The sequence below is a fragment of the Melanotaenia boesemani genome, chromosome 17 (genome assembly GCF_017639745.1).
Source record: "Melanotaenia boesemani isolate fMelBoe1 chromosome 17, fMelBoe1.pri, whole genome shotgun sequence".
In the NCBI taxonomy this organism is placed as follows: domain Eukaryota; kingdom Metazoa; phylum Chordata; class Actinopteri; order Atheriniformes; family Melanotaeniidae; genus Melanotaenia; species Melanotaenia boesemani.
Genome location: NC_055698.1, coordinates 30932673 through 30955042, shown reverse-complemented (window position 1 = coordinate 30955042; position 22370 = coordinate 30932673). Strand labels below are relative to the sequence as shown.

Below are 22370 nucleotides of genomic sequence, written 5' to 3'. Positions count from 1 at the left end.
TTTAAATAGTTTCTTATTTGGTGGTAATAGAAATGGTTTAATTGTGCTTTTATGTACTTTCAGTGGATACCACACCTCTACATTTACATAACAGACATGACATTACACTTCATGAAACCAGATGTTGACACACTGCCCTTAGTACTGGGGACGGTGGTTCTCTAGAGGTTAAAGGACACTTGAACTCCCAAGATTCCTCACAGTGTAGTGGAGGCCATGGCGATGTCATCCATAGCAACTGCATGGTTGGATGGTTTTCCTGATGTGCTCTGTGTCAAAGACAAAACTTAAGTAGTTGAATGATGTTATTTTTAGACAGATCCAGACAAGGAACTCCACATCTATTAGACATGAAAATTATGTCCCTCTGAAATCTTGAAGAAAGGACAATGTCAAACTCTAGTTTTACACTTGAAATCGTTCCTCAGCTCTTGTTATGGGATGCTAGCAAGAAAGCAGCACATTTTCCTTCTTGTGTGTATATAAATGAATGCATCTATGTCTGTCTTGTGTTTTTAGGCTAAGGGCATGAGAGTTTCATACCGCGAGGAATCCAGTACCGATGATGAAAACGAAGAACCTGGGCCGAGCAAATTTTCCTTCAACACTTATAAGGACAGTTCACAGTTTACAGAGTTGGATTCTTCTGAAGAGACACTTCAGCCAGAGGAGGCTGCATCCTCACAACAATTCAGGAGATCTGCTCATGAACAAAACTCTGATGAAGGCTACAAACTAAAGGACAAAAAAAAATCTACCCCCTCTAAAAATTATTGTTATGTTTGTGGAAAAGGTGTATATAAAATCGCCCGGCATCTCTTAAGGCACGCGGATGAAGAGCCTGATATTGCCGAGGCCTTCGCGTCACGCAAAGGCTCCCGCCAGCGCAAGGGCATGCTCGAGAAATTACGAAACAAAGGAAACTATCAGCACAATCAAGAGGTGTTGAAGAATAACTCTGGAGTGTTGAAACTGAGAAGGCGGACGGCAACTGCTTCTAAGAAAGTGAAAAAATACTTTAACTGCCCGTACTGTAGAAGCATGTTTTATCGTGTGGAAATGTGGAGACACGTTGTCAGGTGTGTCAAGAAAGCATCTGATTCTGTAGCATCTGGTGAGAATCCTCTGGAAGACTCAGATGTTGCTGAGCAAATTCCACCTGCTGTGAAGAAGATACTGTCAACTATGAAAGTAGATGAGATTTTGATTGTGGTTCAAAACGATTACCTTTTAACCCAACTGGCAAAGAGTCTGTTGGAGAAGTACGGAAACAATCCAAGCAGATGCAATTACGTCCAACAGAAGCTGAGGGTGATGGGAAGACTCTTGTTAGAGATGCATAAAAAGTCAATCTTAAGCTTCGAAGAAGCTCTGCAGCTTAAAAATTTCTCAAAAGTTGTTGATGTTGTGAGAAACATGACTGGATTTGATGACAAAGCTCAGAGCTACACCAAACCAGATCTCGCTATGAAGTTAGCAAATTCACTCAAAAATATTGCCAGCATTGTCCTCAGCGGGGATGAGGATGAGATGAAGAGTAATGCAAGTAGATTTGTGCAGCTGTGTGAAAAAGAGTGGGATGGACTTGCTTCTGAAATGACTGTCGATTCATTGAGTGGAGAACAAGTTAGCAGCCCATCTACAATACCATTCACACGTGATGTTCAAGCTTTCTACAGGTACCTGGAAAAGTTATCAACTTCTGCATCTGAGGGCCTGAAGACGAGCGACAGCCCTCAGGTCTATAATGCTCTCTGCAGGGTAACACTTGCACAGGCGTCAGTTTTAAGCAAATACGCACCCGAGGTTTCTAAGATGACCCTGAAGTCTTTCCAGAAGAGGGGCGACTCCATCCAAGTGTTGTCCAAACACTTCATCAGGATAAACATCCGGAGCAGGACGGGACAGAGCGTCGCTGTCCTGTTGACTTCTCAACTCATCAGCGCTTTAACGCTGCTCATCGGAAAGAGAGAAGCATGTGGCGTTCACGGCGACAACCATTTCTTGTTCGCCAAGCCCGACTGTTCTGTAATGAGCCACTTCCACGGAGAGAACTGTATCAGGTCCTTTTCAAATCTCTGTCATGCAAAAAACCCAGAACATCTCAGGTCAGCGCATCTCCAAAAGCACGTTGCAAGAATTTTCCAGATCCTAAACCTGGAGAATGACGAGCTCACTCATCTGGCAAAGCTGCTGGGCCATGACATCCGAGCCGACCAGGACTATTACAGGACGCCCGAGGCAGCCGTGGAGCTTGCAAAAATAGCCAAACTGCTTCTGGCGATGGAGAAGGGCTCTCTGGAAGGATTCACAGGAAACTCTCTGGAGGAAGTTGAGATTGAGGGTAAGTGCACTTTAAAACTCACATTATTATGTTTAACCTGTTAGAAACAGATGGCGAAACTGTGCCAGAATGGCATATTTGGAAATGTCGCCTTTAAGACCCATATATGCTCTTTGTTAAAGACGAATACTGAACCTTCCGTCTGTCTCCTGCATCCTTTATGTGCCTCATTTTGTCAGTTTTTCAATACAGTAATTCCAAACAGCTGACGTGCGGCTCGTTTTAGCCATGACTTAATCTGCTTCCACAGATTCGTCATTCTTCTCGCTACCTTCAACCATCACAGTGCTCACTCCATGTGCGCCATTGCTGCAGCCGTTAGCATCTGGAACAGGCATCCATGACAGAAAGAGTCCATGTGATTTGCCACTGATGCACACAGAGCATGAAAACGAAGCAGCATTTGGAGGGACATGTAAATTTAGTCAAAAAAACAAGCAGCTTCAGCACTGAATTCTGACACAGTTCTAGATGTTCTTTATAAAAACGCTTAGAGATGATTATCAGTTTTTAATGCTTTTTTCTGATTTATTATTATAGTAGAACTATAAATGAGGGAGCTGGATTACAAGTGGACTTTTGTTTATTAGATAAAAACTAATGAATTTAAGTGCAGATTAAGTTTAATTTTTATCAGCGTGTCAGCATTCGGGATCTTCGTCTCTTTAAATACATGAAGACATGTTCCACATTAAGTTTCGGATGCTTTCAAAAGATGGAGGAGGCTGAAAAAAAGCAATGTTCAGTTGGCCTTAATGCTAAAACAAAATTTAGGTTCAGATGGTACCAAACTTTCAAAATGACCATTTTGAAGTAATGTCATGAAATGTCTTTACTAAAACCTTCTAATATTGTCTGAAGAGATAATGTTTACATATTGTTCTATGATCTGACAGGTTTTCATATAATCATATAATCCTGAAAGTGTGTTTTAGGCAAGACTGAAGCCTTTTTCATTTGTGCTATGTGCCATCTTCATTGATCTTTCACCAGTAGCAAAACTACTGAGATAAGACATACTTCACTCATTCCCAACAGGAGACATTCAGATGTCCAACAGCATACAATGTTTGCTATAATCAAGCACTCTCACTACCATATAAAACTACAACATGACAACAACTTGACAACAGTAAACAAGTTAAAAGCTACTATCAATAGTAATAAAGTGCATACTTACATGATTTACTATGGAGTCTTACAGTTCCACAGTAAATATTTACGCAGCTTAACAAATCTTCTTTTTTTTTTGTTTGTTTTTGTTTTTATTGAGCTGGACCTTGTGGTTGTAGAGATTTTTCTAAAAATGATTAAATAAATGATGCTTTTTTAAATCCAGATCAACTGGAGCCGGATGTTGAGCAGGACAACCCTGAAAATCCTGGTGCTAAAGACGAGAACGAAGAGTCGCATCTTTCACCCCAGCAGAGCGGTAAATCACCGTTTTCTGTTCCTCTAGGTTTTATCAATAAAGTTTCCAGTGCATCTTAAGATGTGTTTTTTTCATTTCTTCTTCCTTTCTTCTGTTAAATGTCACTAAACAGCTGTTGAAAATGCTGGAATTGTCTTCAATCATAGTTAAATGGTATAATTATTTATTATTATTATCATTTATAATTATTAAAAAATTAATAAAAGTTTGCATGACATCATATCCACCTGAATTTAACCCTTTGATGCATGAATTTTTAAACAGTGCTGCATTTATTTACATATATATTTTCTACAGACATGTACTGTGATGCTTTTTTTTAAAATTGTAATCTTATTTTACTGTTTTTTTCTGTTCTATACAAATATTTCTATAATCATGTTTATATGATAGATATATTCTTTAAAAACATCTTTATCATTTTCTTTTCCTATTTATTATCAAGGCAAACTAGTAATTATGGATATATCTTAAATTATATGATATATATCTATTTTTCATTGAGTGTATTAGTTGACTCTAATTTCTTCTAAAGTGGCTGATTTCCAAATATATAAACATGCAAATACATACTAAATTGTGTTTGACTAAATTCAGCTTTTGCATGTCAGAAGTTTAAGTTCCACTTACTGTATATATGCTGTATAACAAAAATAAGGACGTTTGTGTTTGACTGATTATAACAGTCCTTAAGCCAACAGGTGTTGTATTTATACATCCTTAGAAAGCCTGGTTAGTTCATTTTCTGGTCATTTATTAACTTGTACGGATTGTGCTATTTTAAAGTGACTCATCAGGCTTTTCAATCATGTATAAAGCAGCACAGACTGGTATAAAAATAATCATTTACTTACTCTTTGTGCTAGTCTCGTTTTTGTTTGTTTGTTTTTTTTTAGCTCGATTTTATTGTAATTGTTTTGTGTAAAAACAAAGCTACATTAATAAAAAGTTATAATTATATTTACAAAATGTTTCAGGTGTACTGACAGCAACAGGTAGCTAACAGGGTGTCTGTGCTTGAACTTGTTTTTATTTTTAATCATTTTGGACCTTCCAGATGCCGTAGAGCAACATGGCAGCCAGCTGACTCCGTTTGAGGACGCGCTGGAGCACATGAAGACCTGCAGAGACAAAGCTTTCCTGCAGGAGAAGTTTATTGACCTCTTCAAAGGTTTGATGCATTTCTTGTAGCTGTCTGTGGAAGTTTCTGATGAATGGTTTGTGGAGGCAGCTTCTCTTCTGTTCTAGACAGATTAAGTCAAATTTCAATTTATTAATGGTAAACCCCTTAAGATGTAGCATCTCGTTTGCAAGGGAGACCAATAAAACACAAAACACAGACATAACAATTCACATATAACACAACAAGCATGCAACACAATACATAAAACAAAGACAATACAGCATCTAAGACTTAATCCGGACAGCCCCGATTTTCACAAACAACACAAGTGTGGGTCAGTTACAATTTACACGAGTGCAGATTAACACATCAGGAAAGGAAAACAGTGTTTGTAACACTGACAAGAATATATCTAGAGTACAGAGCATGATTTAGAAAAACTTTTCATTTATTATTCAGTAGTCTTGACTACTACAATGGACTCTTTAAAGGTCTCTAAATGACTAAGGCCTGGTACACACATGATGATTTTCAAGTTGTTTTTTTGGTCTTCCCGACCAAGGACGGCAAACGGCAGATTATCGTGAGTCTCATGAGATTTTTCTGTACAATTATCATGTGGTCTGAGGTGCGTTACAAGCAGATTTGTCCCGATAAAACAGGTCATAGCCGAGAATCGGAAATATTGAACATGTTCAATATTTACGGCCCGATGTCTTCATATGTGTGAGGAACGCCGACGACTCACCATTTGTGACTGCGTGGATGGTGACGTGGTATGAAATGTAGCCAATCAGAGAGCGAGCTGGCTGGGGAACAAGGAAGTAAATAAAGTCCGAGTTCACGCCGTCTCCAGTCTGTTATTTTTTTCAGTTTTGGCTTTTTCTGTTAACAATAGTCCCAAGACCACCATCATTTCCTCGTCCTGTATATCCCCTTCCATGCTGGGTGTCGTGTTTTCTGGTTGTTTCTGTGGTTCTTCTTCTACGTTTTTGTTAGATCACGTTTGGTCATGTGAGATGTCTGGCTCGGAGGACTAGATTGTAGATCTGTTGGAGGACAGCATTGTTATGTGTGTGTTGTTCTGGGATTAGATTATCGGAGCGCATCGCACACAGTACGATCAAAACTGATTTTTTATCTTCACATGTGAGGTCTCGACCAGATAAAAATCTCATAAGATTAAAAAAAGATTATTATAACTGACTGCTTGTATTCTGTTGTCTCTTTCTTCTGACCGTGTATTGGTTTGACTTATGTATGAAATGTGCTGTATAAATATATTTGTCTTCCCAGATGTGGTGTTCCTTCTTGCTCAGTGTTTCTATCTGCATGTTGAGGAAAACTTTACGTTTGAAAGTTAGTTTGTTCTGATCTAATAAATGACTGTAATATTAGGGAAAGTGAACATCTGAAAAAAAGGACATGAAGTTGTGAGATTTTGGATGTCACATAATTCTGTTTTATGGTGTTAGAAATAAAAAATAAACAGCTTTCTGGCTTAAAAAACAGTTAAACTCCACAAACCAGCAGCAGAACAAAGGAGTTTGTTGAAGTCTTTGCTTCATCCCTGACAGGAGGACATAAAACATTAATACTAAGGTCTTACTTCCTACAGTGTCTCTGTGAAGATACCAGTTTTATATATGTTTTAGGGTTCAGAGAGGATGTCTTTGTCTTTTAGGAAGAGGCGTGTTGACCAGTGAAGCCATTGAACCGTCCAGCTTCGTTGTCGAGTATCGGGGGGAAACCATTCTCTGTGAAGAAACCAAGAGGAGAAGCACCGACACGTTGAACGGGTTTCTGTTTGACTTCTGGTTGAGCGGAACAAACTGGCGGTGAATTTGCTGTTTATTTATTTATTTGTTTTTTTTTTGTTGCGTTAAAGATAACTTTTATGCATGTGCAGTCAAAAACATAAATTTCTGGAGCTTAACACCACAAATCAGATTTTCCATCCCTGTTCTGTGTGCATCTGTCGTCATTTTCATCCGTGTGTTTTTCAGGATGTTTGATCTGTAAAATCAGTTCAAAGTGAAATAAACTGGAACATCAGACAAGCTCTGGTTATGATTTAAAATCCATCACTGATGTTATTGTGTTTTATTTATGTCTTGTAGTGTTGATGCTTCAAAAGAAAGTGGAGGTCTGGGAAGACTTGTGAACGATGATCACATAAATCCCACCTGCAAACTGAAGAAGATCTTTTATGAAGGGAAACCACACTTGTGCCTCTTTGCACTGAGGAAGATATCACCAGGAGAAGAAATAACCTTTGACTATGGGAGCTCCTCTTACCCGTGGCGATCCAAGGTCGGTTTTTGTCCCATCATGTCATTTACCATCAGATACAGAAATGTGAAAAATGACAAGCTGCTGGGTCATGGACACAGGAATGAAACATTAGTAGGTGTGACATTAGTAGTTTGTGATTGAGTAATGGAAAAATCTGAAATGTTGACCACCTTGATGGACATGAAACAAAATGTACATAAGCCAGTGAGTTACACCACAATGTTTAGTGTGTTGCTATTGGCACCACTGACTGACTGAGTGTGAAATGTTGGAAATGTAGTTTTACATTGTGTCATGGACAATTTTCACAATATTGCCGTGGGTAAGGGGGGCCCCTTGGACACTGTGCCCAGGGGCTCCCTGCACTTTTGATCCGGCCCTGAGGGCTATGACTGCAAGTCCAGCATCAGAATTCTTTGTAATTCAGTCAAAAGTAAGAGATGCATTTACAGAATGAAATTCTGTGCATATAGCTCACATTAAACCACAATAAAAAAAGGTAAAAATAAAATATGATTAAAGTCATTCAAAGGTATTGTGCACTGTGTGTGGAATTAATAAATAAAAATACTCCAGATAGTTAAGAAATTACCTCACAACCTTTCCCAGATTGATTGCTTATGTCTTTCCTCCTTGGCATTATGTTAACTCACCTGAATGCACTTCAGCTTTTACAGCTTTTACATCAGCTCATGGAAACATATTTAACCTAACAATCTGATCAGATTCCAGCTGACATGTTTACATGGACGCTGGATTATCTGATCTGTGGTGTGTTTACATGATGGAAACATTTAAAATTATTGCAACGCTTTTGACGTGTGCAGTAAGTACTAATTTGGAAGAAGACGATAGAGGAAGATTCCAACAAAAATGCTGTACCCACCAAAGTCCTTTTCTGCTTGACTGCTGCCATTTTTAAGTCGTTACCTAAGCTGATCAGGACACCTTAGCCACACATGGTCCAAGCATGTGCAGAAAAAACATACACCACAGATTTTAAAGAATTTTGAAAGATGTTTAAATGAAGCATTTTTATTCTTATTGGTCATTCCATGAAAACACAGATATTGATAAAGATCAGCTGATAGAGCGCTTTTTAAGTCTTTTAACTGGAGAAACACTGTTTATTTACATATATTTTAATGTTCCCCTGTTATAACAAAATATGAGATGGTTGTAATTTCTTTGTGAAATCTTTGTTTATTAACAGGAAACCAAAGAAGAGGTGAAGATGTCAGAAGCAGACGTCAGTGCTGCTGCGTCTTCCTCAGTGGATGAAGGAGTAAGTCATACAGTTACTGTTTATTTACCCTCAATGAACAACTCTGCAGCCAGTTGCAGAGCAGAGAAATAAAAATAAACACAGTTTTTTATAGAATTTTTGTTCTAGAAAACATATATGTCCGAAATGCAGCTCAGACTGATGTGAAGGTTCTGTATTTGATTTTAGCTGAAACTCGATGTTCCAGTTACGTTTCATTTCTGGTTTAGTTCAGTGTGGTTTTTAAGTGATGTGTGTAACCAGATCCAATTCAATTCAGTTAAATTAAATTTATTCAATCAAATTCATGCAGTTAATTCAAGCTCAGTTCAGTAAGTTTAATTTGATTCAATTCACCAATCCATCCATTTTCTCTGCTGCTTATTCCATGTCAGGGTTGTGAAGGCGCTGGAGCCTCTCCCAGTTCCTGATAAAAGCCTTTTAAAACATGCGGTCCTGTGTTATAGACATGTTATTTGTTCTCATCTCTTTAGTTCCATCTGTGAAAACCAGCAAAGATCAGACAGTTTGACAGACAGAAATCAGGATTTGCTCTCTGTCATGGTGATTCAGCGAGGTGATGGCTGAAGCCTCATCAGAAATGGTCTCCGTGGAAACGTGGTTGTCAAGAAGCATTAAGGAAGGAAAACAGGGAGAAAAGGCTGTGGTAGGTCACATGACACAAGAACTGGACTGATGGAGGGACGGATCCTCCCCATAACCCGGACCTCAACAGGTCTGATGGAGGGACGGATCCTCCCCAAAACCCGGACCTCAGCAGGTCTGATGGAGGGACGGATCCTCCCCAAAACCCGGACCTCAGCAGGTCTGATGGAGGGACGGATCCTCCCCAAAACCCGGACCTCAACAGGTCTGATGGAGGGACGGATCCTCCCCAAAACCCGGACCTCAGCAGGTCTGATGGAGGGACGGATCCTCCCCAAAACCCGGACCTCAGCAGGTCTGATGGAGGGACGGATCCTCCCCAGAACCCGGACCTCAACAGGTCTGATGGAGGGACGGATCCTCCCCAGAACCCGGACCTCAACAGGTCTGATGGAGGGACGGATCCTCCCCAGAACCCGGACCTCAGCAGGTCTGATGGAGGGACGGATCCTCCCCAGAACCCGGACCTCAGCAGGTCTGATGGAGGGACGTATCCTCCCCAGAACCCGGACCTCAGCAGGTCTGATGGAGGGACGGATCCTCCCCAGAACCCGGACCTCAACAGGTCTGATGGAGGGACGTATCCTCCCCAGAACCAGATCCTCAACATTTTTGACGCAGTGTAGGATCATCTGGCAGACAACAGAACAAAAGGTAGAGAGCTTTGGAAAGACCTTCAGAAACCCTGGAGAACTCTTCCTGATGAGTCAGTATTCACTTTTAATCTTCTTAAAATTAGACAAACTCTGTTTCTGCTTCATATACTGTAGTTTTATTTATTAAATTTATGCTAATTGTTTTATAAATTCCTGTTCATATTTTCTATTTTCCTGGTTATTCCTATATGAAGCGGCTCAAGACTTTGGCACATCACTAGTACAGGTCAACAGATTCTTTATATGGAATTTCTTCTACTCTGTGTCACTGTGGATCATTGAAAACCTACAATATCCAATGAATAGTTTCAGGGATTTGTTGGTGTTTATAGCTGCAGCAGAGAACAACCCACTAAAATCTTGATGTATTCAACATGAAACACTCCAGAAACTCTCCATTAGAAAGAAAAGGCTTCTGCATATTTGGTTGTTTATTATTACATACATTCATAATTTCAGGCTGAGGAGTCCAGTTGTGCTGAATCATCCGGCGAGGAGTACGTCTGTGATGAGGAGCCCTGCAGTGATGACAGTTTCTCTGAGTCTGAACTGCAGGATGATGCTGCGTCCGTCCTGCAGGACGACTTAAATGGCTCAGACGGTCCCTCCTGCACTAAGAAGCATTACTGCTACGTTTGTGGAAAATCTCAGATTAAAATCTCCCGTCACCTCTTCAGACACAGGAAGGTAGAACCTGAGATCGCTGAGGCGTTTGCGTTACCCCAACAGAGCAAAGAACGGAAGAGGCTGCTGATGCAGTTACGAAACCGAGGGAACTACAAACACAACCTCGAGGTTTTAAAGACTGGTAAAGGAAAACTGAAAATGATGGTAAAAGCAGACAACGTCACAATTAAAGCATATTCTGTTTGCATCTACTGTAAAGCCATGTGCATTCGGAAGGATATGTGGAGACATTTGCAAAGATGTCTTTCGAAGCCCTCGCACCATCCGTCAGGTTGCAAGACCGAGTTCTTGTCTTTAGTTGCCATGGGGATACTAGACCCTGAGCACATCTCACCAGGACTGAAGAAGATATTAACAGACCTGGAGGAAGGTAATATCAGTCCTGAGGTTTTGAAGGATCCTTACCTACTGCAGCTGGCTCAGTATTTGTACTACATAAAGGAAGAAGAGAAGAAAGACACAGACATCATTCAGAATCTGAGGAGAATGTGCAGACTTCTGTTAGTATTACAGGAAAAGTCCATATTCAGCTTTGAAGATGCAACGAAACCCCAGAACCTCAACAATGTTGTCAGTGCCATCAGAAAACTGACCACTATCAGCATCGAGATAAAACGCTGTAAGAAGCTCTTGGTAACGATGGCAAACATTAAACTCGTCCGAACTCTGAGCGATGACGCTGATAAAGTGAAAATACAAGAAACAGAAGCATTTATAAAGCTGTGTACTACAAAATGGCCCTCAAACAAAGCTCCACGCTCCAAAATCCCGAGCCAGCCAGCCATGGCCTTCATCCGGGATGTGCAGCTTCTGCATCAGTACATCGAGAGCACAGTAGCCTCCGCAGTTAAAACTATAAACATGTATGAAAGCCCGCAGGTCTACACTGCACTGCTCAGAGCGGTGGTTGCATACGTGGCGCTCTTGAACAGAAACATAGATGTTTCACAAGTGACAGTCCAGTCGTTCCAGGAAAGGGATGAAAGTAATCCTCAGGAAGCTGCAACCGTCGACCAAACGCAGCCTGAACAGTTTCTGTCCAAGAGCATGGTGAAGATCACCGTTGTTGGTGAAAGAGGCAAAAAAGTTGCCTTAGCACTGACTCCTGATTTGCTCGCCGCTATAACGCTGCTCGTTGAGAAGAGGAAAGCTTGTGGCGTGGCTGATAACCATCCCTACTTATTTGGAAAACCAGGAGCATCATGTTCGGCAACCTGGAAGGGGCCTCAAAGTATCAAGGCTTTTGGGATTTGGTGTGGTGCACAGGGCCAGGAAGGCTTCAGGTGCATGTATTTCCGTAAGCACATCATGAGAATTTTCCAGATTCTCCTCCTTAGTAACGATGAGCTCGGCCAGTTAGCACAACGGTTGGGCCGGGATATTCGGACTGAGAGGGAGTACTACCGGACACCAGAGGCAGCTGGAGACGTCGCAAAGATCTTAGAGCTGCTGTCAGCGATAGAGGACGAATCTCTGAAGAAGTTCGAAGGAAAATCTCTGGAGGAAATGGACATTCCAGGTATGTGTTCTTAAATTTACAGAAACTGTAACCTGCTAATGCATGTTGGCTTCTCTTCTTCTCAGATCATTTCAAAACAAAGTTTAAGTCATGTGACTTTTACTTCGACTGATCAAAAAACTGAAATGACTAATGTGCAGAACGATGTGGCGTGTCAGACTGGATAACTGAATGAAGTGGAGGTATATGAGGGCGTTGATCCATATGTGTTATCCAACACAGATTTCAGCCTTGAATTCATGAAATATCTGTAAGATTTCCTCATACCTGGAACTATCTGCTGTTTTTTGGACGTCTTGGCGCCCAAACTGTGGAATGAGCTCCTCTCCTGGATCAAACCGGCCCCCGCTCTGCACCCACCTTAAAACACATTTTTACTGCTTGGCTTTTAGTTCAACATGAGAAGTGTGTTGTTCGCCTTTCAGCCTCCTAATTTCTGTCTTTTCTGTCTTTTAAAAGTGTTTTTAGTTCATTTCAGTCTTTTTTTTGTCTGTTTGTTTTTTGTTTGTAGTTTTGTGCATCCTAATTTTTATATTTCTTTTTTGTGTCTTTTAGTCTCTCCATTTCTTCGACTGAATGTTTTAGTCTTAAACGTACTTATAGTGTCTTTCAGTCTTTTGTTTTTAGCCTTTTAATTTATTTTAGTGTATTCTACCTTTCTAATTCCTTTATTGCACTTTTAATCTGTTAATTTATTTTGGGTAATTTTAGTCTTTACATTGCACTTAGTTTATTTGACTCTTCATTTCTTTAGGTGTATACCACTGTGTATTTTTATTAAGTCTGTAAGTCTTTTATGGAGTGCAGCATTTCCAGCTGTGTGGAAGGTCTTTGTGTTCGACAGTTAAGTTTTATATGTGCAGCACATTGATAATCTTGTATTTTAATAGTGTGCTATATAAATAAAGTGGATTGGATAATAATTTAAAAAATGTGCTGTTTCTTTCTTTCTTTTCTTTGAAGATGAGCTGCATCCAGTTGTGGAGGAAAACACTGAAGCTGAGATCGACGAATCAGAACTTTCTCAGGCAATCGGTGAGTAAAACACACCCGATGGCGATTAATCTAAACTACCTCTGGTGTAGTTCGGTTAAGAAGTAATTAGGTTTTATAAATGTCAGGGGTCAGTTAGTAAATTAATTACCCACCCATCAGTCAAATAAACTTTTATATACAATATATTTTCTTACCTTTTCATCTGACAGTGGTGATCACTGCAACGTAAAAATACCAGTAAATAAAACTCTAAAAAAAACAAAGTTCTTTGGTAAAACAAAGTAAAGATAGCTAAATAAATAGGTTGTGTTTAAAATCAGTAATTAATACATAATTAATGAAAAGTAAAACAAATTATATAAAGATAATGAAATACATTAGAATAAAATTAAATTTCTGAGCTTTTCAGCTCATGTTTAAATCCTCTGAGGTGAGATCGCACAGACGCTCATCTGCAGGACACAAAGTTCCCTGATACTGCAAGTTAAGGTTTTTTATTTAGATATAACCTGTGTTTTGCCTGTTAATGAAATCTAGTTTATAGAATAAAAAAGTCTAGTTTTAAAGTCTTAAAATCTGCACCTTATAACAGAATCACAGCAGGAACAAACGTAGGAAAAATTTCACTTTTAATCCGAAGCGCAGGATGAACATTTGTGAGCGAGAAAAGTGTAGCTCCTGTTTTCACATGACTGTCTGTTTCCTTCAGCTTCTTCTGCCTCAAAACGCTCTAAGAAAAAAGGCAAAAACGCTTCCTCAAAGAAACAAGACGAAAGCAAGACGAACGACGAAGAGCAAACAGAGAAAAATGAGGCGGCGAGCTTAGAGAGAGATGAGCGTTCAGAGGAAGCACCTGCGAACGCACCTGAGGAGACGCCGTCCTGCAGCAAAGAGAAGGAATTACACGTTTATTTCAGCGATGACGACGACGACGACATGAACGTTGACTTTAACATGGACATAGACACAGATGGTGATGATGATGACGATGTGCGAAATAAAGATGCAAGTGGATCTGCAGACAATATTGACTGCGATTCGACGAAGGAGGTTGACGACGGTCATGAGAAGGAAGCCTTGTCTCCAGAGAGACGCAGCACCGAAGAGAAAACTATCACAGAGCAGCCGGAGGAGGAAAAAGAAGCAGGGAAGGATGATGATGATGATGATGAAGCAGAACAAGATGACTGGATGGATGTGGACAGTGATGGATCTTCTCCAACTCCCCCTACAAGTGAGATATCAGAAAACAACTAATTCAAATTAAATTGAATCCAGTATTAAATTATTTTAGCTGTAAATGCAAAACTGAGCAACCTCACAAAAATGTTGTTTATTATTATTTTTTAGAAGAGAACAACTTATTAGCAGCACTGCGGGAGATGAAAGAAGTGAAGATAGTGATCCCAAAACTTAACATTGTGAGTATGCAGATATTTAGTTTTCCCTGCAGACTGCATGAGATGATCAAACCTTCAGGCTGTGCATAGTTTAGCATCATCATCATGTTTCTGATTAAACATGGCTGCTCTGCTCATTCTGTTTATTGGTTGTTGTTTAAACTCAGGAGAACCTGAAGGCCTCGCTTAAAATTTCCCAGCTGTCATCTTTGAGTGACCGTCAGCCGGCGGACGATCAGCCCACGCAGGATGCCGAGGACCAGTCTGAAGTCGCTTCAGCTCCCACGGAGACTGAAACCAAGCCGAGCTACGCAAAGGTGGAGATACTCAGTACAACAGTTTCCACACCATTTATTTATCTGGAGCATACACTACAAAGAAAACAGCATTTTTCCAGGTTTCCCATGCTGCCTTGGCTTTATCCCATGCATGAGGACAGCTATTCAGAATGAATGCAAACATTTTTTATGTTGCTCCTTTATTAAATGGATTTATGTGAAGGGCTGAGTACAGCAGGTCTTTACAGGGTGGAGCCTGGTAGCCGTACATATCGAAATCTGTAAGCCGTCCTGCTTTGAATTGTTGGATTTGTACATTTTGAAGTAAGAAGAACAAAACTTTTAATCAAATTTCCATCTGGTCTTGTCAGGTGGTGCACATGAACTGCTCCAACTGCAAAAAGAGCATGATGAAGGGACACACAGCCTACCAGAAGAAGGGCTTCACAGACGTCTTCTGCTCCAAGATCTGTCTGTTTGAGAGGTTTCCTCACAACAAAGCGGCCACGAGGACGTGTCACTGCTGTCTCAAGTTAGTCTCAGAACCAACAGCTACTAATGAAACTGAAGTGGTGCTGTGCCTAACTCTGCAGGCTTCCATTTGTTAGCATTGCTGGTATGTGAACAGGTCCAAACTGATGCATCACAATCTAAATAATGAGAAACAGGCCAGCAGCCAAATGAATGCCTGTTGGAATTAGGTGTGTAAAAAGTAGTAGTAGGGAAGTACCATTTCTAAAAGTACTTTCCAGTTTGGGGTGAAATACGTCCCTCAGAACTTTGTTTAGCCTGTTTTTTTTTTCTTCTTAAGTTTACCCTTCTTTTTATTTCTTCTTTAACCCCAAAAGCAACTGTTTTTGTAGTGAAACCTGAACCGAAGAGATCTGTGGTGGAGATTGAAATGTCTGGTAGAAAGGTGGAAACAAACCAGAGAATGCTGAAAAGTCTTCGTTTTGAACATCTCATCTCTGCCTCCTGTTGTGGAAATGCAGGCTGACAGAGTTAAAAAAAAAAACTACAAATATCTCCAGTCTGGGGAAAATTCCTGCAATACAACACTACTTATTTTGTTTGCAGTTTGTTAGACAGCACAGTCACAGTTTTATATAATAAACATAAAAAATGAATAAATATATAATCATTCTACCTGCATGTTACAGCTAAATCATTAAAGATGAAGAAAATGTGATTGCAGAGTTTTATTCCGTTTGATTTTTGATCTTCCATCGTCGTTCTGTCAGGGAGATCTCACAACCTCTGGACCTCATCATGGCTTGTGTGGATCTTAAAGGAACCATGAAGGACTTCTGCAGTCCAGCCTGCTTGGTCTCTTTCAAGTCAAACGCTCCATCCAGTCAAACGACGAAGTCAGTCAGCAGCTCTCTGTCCACCCAGACGTCTTTACCCTGCAGCATGTGCAACAAAACCTGCACTGTAAGATGAAGAGCACTTCTAATTCCACTTCAACAATGATTTTTATTAACTTCTGAGCTCATCAGTGTCCATCTTTATTGTTTTCTGCAGACAATGCTTGAGTTGACCTTGGACGAGGTTGTCCACAGCTTCTGCAGCAACGACTGCATGGAAGGTTTCTGCAGGGACAACGTGGGCGTCTGTGAGGGCTGCAGCTCCATCTGCTGCAAAACGCCACTCATGCTGAAGCTGGAGGAAGGCACCAGAACCATCTGTGGCCCAGAGTGTCTGGAAGAGCTTAAAGAGGTGCAGAAATATCACAGAAAATACACAAATTCTTCAGGTAGAATGATCCAGATTAAACACAGGAACGACATGTTTCCATTAAGAGTGTGGCTCGACTCTTTGTCTTATTTTTCCGAAGGTTACATTTCTTCTACATGGGTCATGTTAACTGCTGATTACTGCAGGACCATGTCAAACTATAAGGACTCCTGTTTTTGTTAGACCACCAATTACAAAAACTGTGTTATAGAACCAGTTCTAGTCTGCAGAGGAAACAAGACCAAAGTATTGCTTAGAACATGTTCTAAAACATACCTGTATCAGTACAGAGATGCTGCATCTTTCAGGTTGAGTTTTCCACAATATGACGTTTTGAAAAAGTCCGAGAGACACTGTGGCATAAATAAAAGCTTCTTAAAATTTCATTTTTTTGTAATTGCACTTAATTCAGCTAGTCTGCGATCCAGTGCTTTAAAAAACATAACTTTTCCTGTCACGTGATACGTGACGTCATGTAAGGTAAACGAGCCCATACGCCCGCGGCTATCAGCTCAGTTTATCGTAGGCATCGGCTGTGTTTTTTACTCCAGACTTCTAATAGTAAAACTAAAGATTTCTGGAACATCACCATGGTGAATACTTGTGTTTGTGCATCCTGCACAAATTCAAGTCTCTCTGGACATCGTGTCCACAGTTTCCCTAACAAGAAGAGCCCCACCTTTCGCTCCTGGGTGAGGTTTGTCCAGGCTAGGCGCCAAGACTTCACTTTCAAGTCCGTTCATCCCAAAAACTCCGTCATTTGCAGCGCACACTTTGTGGAAACGGACTATATGCCTAGTGACCTAACTGCGTTTAAGATGGGGTACAAGACCATGAGGTCAGTGCGTTTAAGGTCTGATGCAGTTCCCACTGTTCATGCTACGGCTAGCATGCTAGCAGCAGCAGGTGCCCCATCACGTCTGCCTTCACCGGGGAAGCCGCGGGCCGCCCATCGGAAACGGGAGACGAGCAGAGTAAGTTTTTCTCTCCGTTTTTTAACCTGTTTATAACCTTTTCTTATAAAACGGAATTGTCCCCTTTTTACTACTTATTATTGAGGACAGTTTCAACATATTTAATCCCGTTTTTCTTGTTGGAGAAGATCGCCGATGCTAATGCTAGTGAAAGTCAATGGGAAACTGGTACAATGTCCAGAGATATATTAGACATCTATTTGCTATTGCAAACACTGTATTTTTTCACTGGTCTGCAGCATAACCAGGTATTACTTGCCCAATTCAGAAGGCTAATGTGGAAGAAAATTTACGAAACATTTGTATCACTTACCATGCTGTTTGATTAATCCTCCAGATGTTTTCAGCTGCCCATGACTGAATCTGCTGCCTGTTTCCCGTCAACGATCTCCTTTGCTGGTTGTCAGTGACTCTGTTTGTAGCTTCAGGTTCAAAACTGTATGGATCCGGTCCTTCACTTCTAAAAATAAAATTATCTTCTTCTTCCTCCATAATCTCACGCCCATTCCGTTCCGTTGTGTTAGCCATAACTGTTGTGTTAGCAATAACGTACATAACAGAGTTCCTTACGTGACGTCACTTCCGGCAAAACAGATTTTTACAGTCATTTGAGCAGTTTTTAATAGTCCATAACCGATTTCTTTATTTTCTTATTCACGGACTTCAACAAAAACTAAATAGATATTAACTATAAAATATGCATAATCCAAACCATTAATCATGCTCTTAACCTGCCAGTTGCTCTTTAACATTTAGCCAATGTTTCTGTTCTCCTGCAGAAAATTGAGACAGCCCAGCCGTGTGCCCAGTGCCACTTCTCTCAGCTGGCATCAGACATGGTCATCTACAAAACCCATGAAAACACAGTGCAACTCTTCTGCTCGCGATACTGTGTGGCGTCTTACAAGCTGATGCCCATTAATCAGCACAAACTCAAAGGTATTGGACAAAATGTCGTTAAAAGGATCTTTTTTTAATTTCTCTCATCAATGAAAGATTAATCTAGTTGAGGGGTTCTCAGACTTCTTACATCATGCTCCACCTTTAGAAGAAACCAGGCTGTCTAAGAGCCATCTTTATGACTGATGTTAATATATAGAAGAAGAGACCTATAAACAGCTGTGGTGCACGTTCAAAGCGGTGTAAAATGTTGACGTCCAGTTGCTGGCATGTGACATGGGACCATAAAACAAAGTGCAGCTGTGACGTGATGCTCCGGGCTGGAAAAATGAGGCTTCGTCAGGTTTCCCTCAAAACAGAAATATACAGGAGATTTCCTGCCAGCAGCCACAAAGCAATATCTTTGATTTAATTATTATGATTTTTGTTTTGTTTTTTTAAAGAAAAAAAACTACTACAAATGTGCAATTTCCCTCTGGACTTAATAAAGTATTTTTAATTAATTTTAATTTTCCATTTAATTTCAATTAGATACTGTAGCTTAGATTGACGGTATTGTCCAATCAGGAGCAGCCAAAGACATAGTAGATAAAAAAAAAATATATATATATATAAAATCATAATATAAATAATTCATAAATAACTGGAAACATGGAAATAGTTTCTGTTGTGTGTTTGTTTCAATAACAATATTTTTTCTCCTGAAAGCCAAAACTTGAGAGAACGATGAGATGAGAAAAGGCTTGGTCACCTATCTATATCTATTCATACATTCATTTTACACCATTTTACCTCCCAGTCTGACAGCTGCTACACACTGGTTTATACTGGGATTAAAAGCTGCTACAGACTGGTTTATACTGGGATTAAAAGCTGCTACAGACTGGTTTATACTGCGATTAAAAGCTGCTACAGACTGGTTTATACTGGGATTAAAAGCTGCTACACACTGGTTTATACTGGGATTAAAAGCTGCTACAGACTGGTTTATACTGAGATTAAAAGCTGCTACAGACTGGTTTATACTGGGATTAAAAGCTGCTACAGACTGGTTTATACTGCGATTAAAAGCTGCTACAGACTGGTTTATACTGGGATTAAAAGCTGCTACACACTGGTTTATACTGGGATTAAAAGCTGCTACAGACTGGTTTATACTGGGATTAAAAGCTGCTACACACTGGTTTATACTGGGATTAAAAGCTGCTACAGACTGGTTTATACTGGGATTAAAAGCTGCTACACACTGGTTTATACTGCGATTAAAAGCTGCTACAGACTGGTTTATACTGGGATTAAAAGCTGCTACAGACTGGTTTATACTGGGATTAAAAGCTGCTACAGACTGGTTTATACTGGGATTAAAAGGTGCTACACACTGGTTTATACTGCGATTAAAAGCTGCTACAGACTGGTTTATACTGCGATTAAAAGCTGCTACAGACTGGTTTATACTGGGATTAAAAGCTGCTACACAGTGGTTTATACTGGGATTAAAAGCTGCTACTGACTGGTTTATACTGCGATTAAAAGCTGCTACAGACTGGTTTATACTGGGATTAAAAGCTGCTACACAGTGGTTTATACTGGGATTAAAAGCTGCTACAGACTGGTTTATACTGGGATTAAAAGCTGCTACAGACTGGTTTATACTGGGATTAAAAGCTGCTACACACTGGTTTATACTGCGATTAAAAGCTGCTACAGACTGGTTTATACTGGGATTAAAAGCTGCTACAGACTGGTTTATACTGGGGTTAAAAGCTGCTACAGACTGGTTTATACTGGGATTAAAAGCTGCTACACACTGGTTTATACTGGGATTAAAAGCTTCTACAGACTGGTTTATACTGGGATTAAAAGCTGCTACAGACTGGTTTATACTGGGATTAAAAGCTGTTACAGACTGGTTTATACTGGGATTAAAAGCTGCTACACACTGGTTTATACTGCGATTAAAAGCTGCTACAGACTGGTTTATACTGGGATTAAAAGCTGCTACAGACTGGTTTATACTGGTATTAAAAGCTGCTACACACTGGTTTATACTGGGATTAAAAGCTGCTACACACTGGTTTATACTGGGGTTAAAAGCTGCTACACACTGGTTTATACTGCGATTAAAAGCTGCTACAGACTGGTTTATACTGGGATTAAAAGCTGCTACAGACTGGTTTATACTGGGATTAAAAGTTGCTACACACTGGTTTATACTGGGATTAAAAGCTGCTACAGACTGGTTTATACTGGGATTAAAAGCTGCTACACACTGGTTTATACTGGGATTAAAAGCTGCTACAGACTGGTTTATACTGGGATTAAAAGCTGCTACAGACTGGTTTATACTGGGATTAAAAGCTGCTACACACTGGTTTATACTGGGATTAAAAGCTGTTACAGACTGGTTTATACTGGGATTAAAAGCTGTTACACACTGGTTTATACTGGGATTACTTTATTAATCCCAGTGGGAAATTGCTGCATTGCAGTGCTTTTTAAAACAATGACAGTGAGAGAAAATGATGATAGACAAGTGGAATTAGAATTAAGTGCTGAAATGAAAAAAAATAAGTGAAACATAAAGTAAGAAAAATAAATGGCAATATAAAATATAAATAATACAACAAAGACATTAACAAATAAATATTTAAAGTTTTACATTATGGCTGGTTATGGTTCGGATTTCTGGTTCAGTGCAGAGTTATGAACAACATACTACACTGGTTTTACAAAAAAGAAGAAAAATAGCAGAACATGCCTTAAAGTTTTAAGGCTTAAAATACAGAATAGTAAAATATGAAATATTAAATACCAAAGAGAAGAATTATTGAAAAGACAGAATTCCCATAAATTAATTCCTGGATGAAGAATGTTGTTTTCCTGGTTTCTTTTTCAGAACCAAAGGACCGGCCGATGCTCGTCCTTTCAAAGTCGGACGTTAAATGCTGCAACTGCAGCAAAGATCTGTTAAAAGGCTCCTCGCTGTACCAGCTGAAAAGCAGAAAGGAGGTTTTCTGCTCTGCGTCATGTGTCTCTGAAAGGCATCCTCACATCAAGATGGACACCAAGACGTGCCACAACTGCCTTCAGTAAGTTTGCTACATTCACTTTTTCCTCTGGTGGAGGCCTTTTAATCACGCAAATAAATAATTAAAAGCAGCTAATTGATTTTTCAACTTCTAACCCATGTTATTAAAACAAATCCACTACTGCAGTTATGAATCTCATTTCTCTTCCTCCTCAGGCCGATAAGTCGACCTCAAAACATCATTCTGGCTCCGGTGGATGATTCAGAAACGATGAAGGAGCTGTGCAGCAATGCATGTCTCTCTTCTGTCAAATCAAAGAGGAAGATGGCTGCTGCAAACCTTCTGCAGGACGTGTGCAAGATGTGTGCCAAACATTGCCTTGTAAGGAAAAAAAACTTCAGTTCTCCGCTTTTTATTTGTTTCATGATATGTTTGTCCAGCATGGTGGCAGCAGAATGATGGTCTGGCTGCTGTGTTTTGCTTTGCCAAAAGGAGCTTTATGGGTTTAAGGCCTCTCAATGGTTTAAGCATTATCATCCATCCATCCATTTTCTGCTGCTTATCTGGAGTCGGGTTGCGGGGGCAGCTGCCTAAGCAGGGAAACCCAGGCTTCCCTCTCCCCGGCCACATTCACCAGCTCATCCGGAGGGATCCTGAGGCGTTCCCAGGCCTCACCAGGGAGGTGTCCAGGAGGCATCCTAACCAGATGCCCGAGCCACCTCATCTAGCTCCTCTCAATGTGGAGGAGCAGTGGCTCTACTCTGAGCCCCTCTGGATCACCGAGCTTCTCACCCTATCTCTAAGGGAGAGCCCGGCCACCCTGCAGAGAAAACTTATTTCGGCCGCTTGTACTCGCGATCTTGTTCTTTCGGTCACTGCACACAGCTCGTGACCATAGGTGAGGGTAGAAACGTAGATTGACCAGTAAATCGAGAGCTTTGCCTTTTTCACCACGACAGACCGATGCAGAGTCCGCATCACTGCAGACGCCACACCGATCCGCCTCTCCATCTCCCGCTCCATCCTTCCCTCTCTCATGAACAAGACCCCGAGATACGTGAACTCCTCCA

At 40.4% G+C, this 22370-nt stretch overlaps 1 protein-coding gene across 3 annotated transcripts in view; it reads left to right on the top strand.

Moving 5' to 3' along the window:
* LOC121656583 overlaps nt 1-22370 on the top strand; it is a 43276-nt gene that overhangs the window by 2205 nt on the left and 18701 nt on the right. For all 3 annotated transcript variants that reach the window (XM_042011651.1, XM_042011652.1, XM_042011650.1), the window contains exons 3-19: nt 520-2344; nt 3684-3776; nt 4834-4947; nt 6584-6737; nt 7020-7212; nt 8408-8479; nt 10240-11986; nt 12950-13021; nt 13692-14216; nt 14333-14403; nt 14550-14699; nt 15032-15192; nt 15902-16094; nt 16185-16379; nt 18151-18310; nt 21168-21360; nt 21516-21681. In XM_042011651.1, the coding sequence (XP_041867585.1) occupies nt 520-2344; nt 3684-3776; nt 4834-4947; nt 6584-6737; nt 7020-7212; nt 8408-8479; nt 10240-11986; nt 12950-13021; nt 13692-14216; nt 14333-14403; nt 14550-14699; nt 15032-15192; nt 15902-16094; nt 16185-16379; nt 18151-18310; nt 21168-21360; nt 21516-21681 (6084 nt within the window). The remainder of the gene's footprint in view (nt 1-519; nt 2345-3683; nt 3777-4833; nt 4948-6583; nt 6738-7019; nt 7213-8407; nt 8480-10239; nt 11987-12949; nt 13022-13691; nt 14217-14332; nt 14404-14549; nt 14700-15031; nt 15193-15901; nt 16095-16184; nt 16380-18150; nt 18311-21167; nt 21361-21515; nt 21682-22370) is intronic.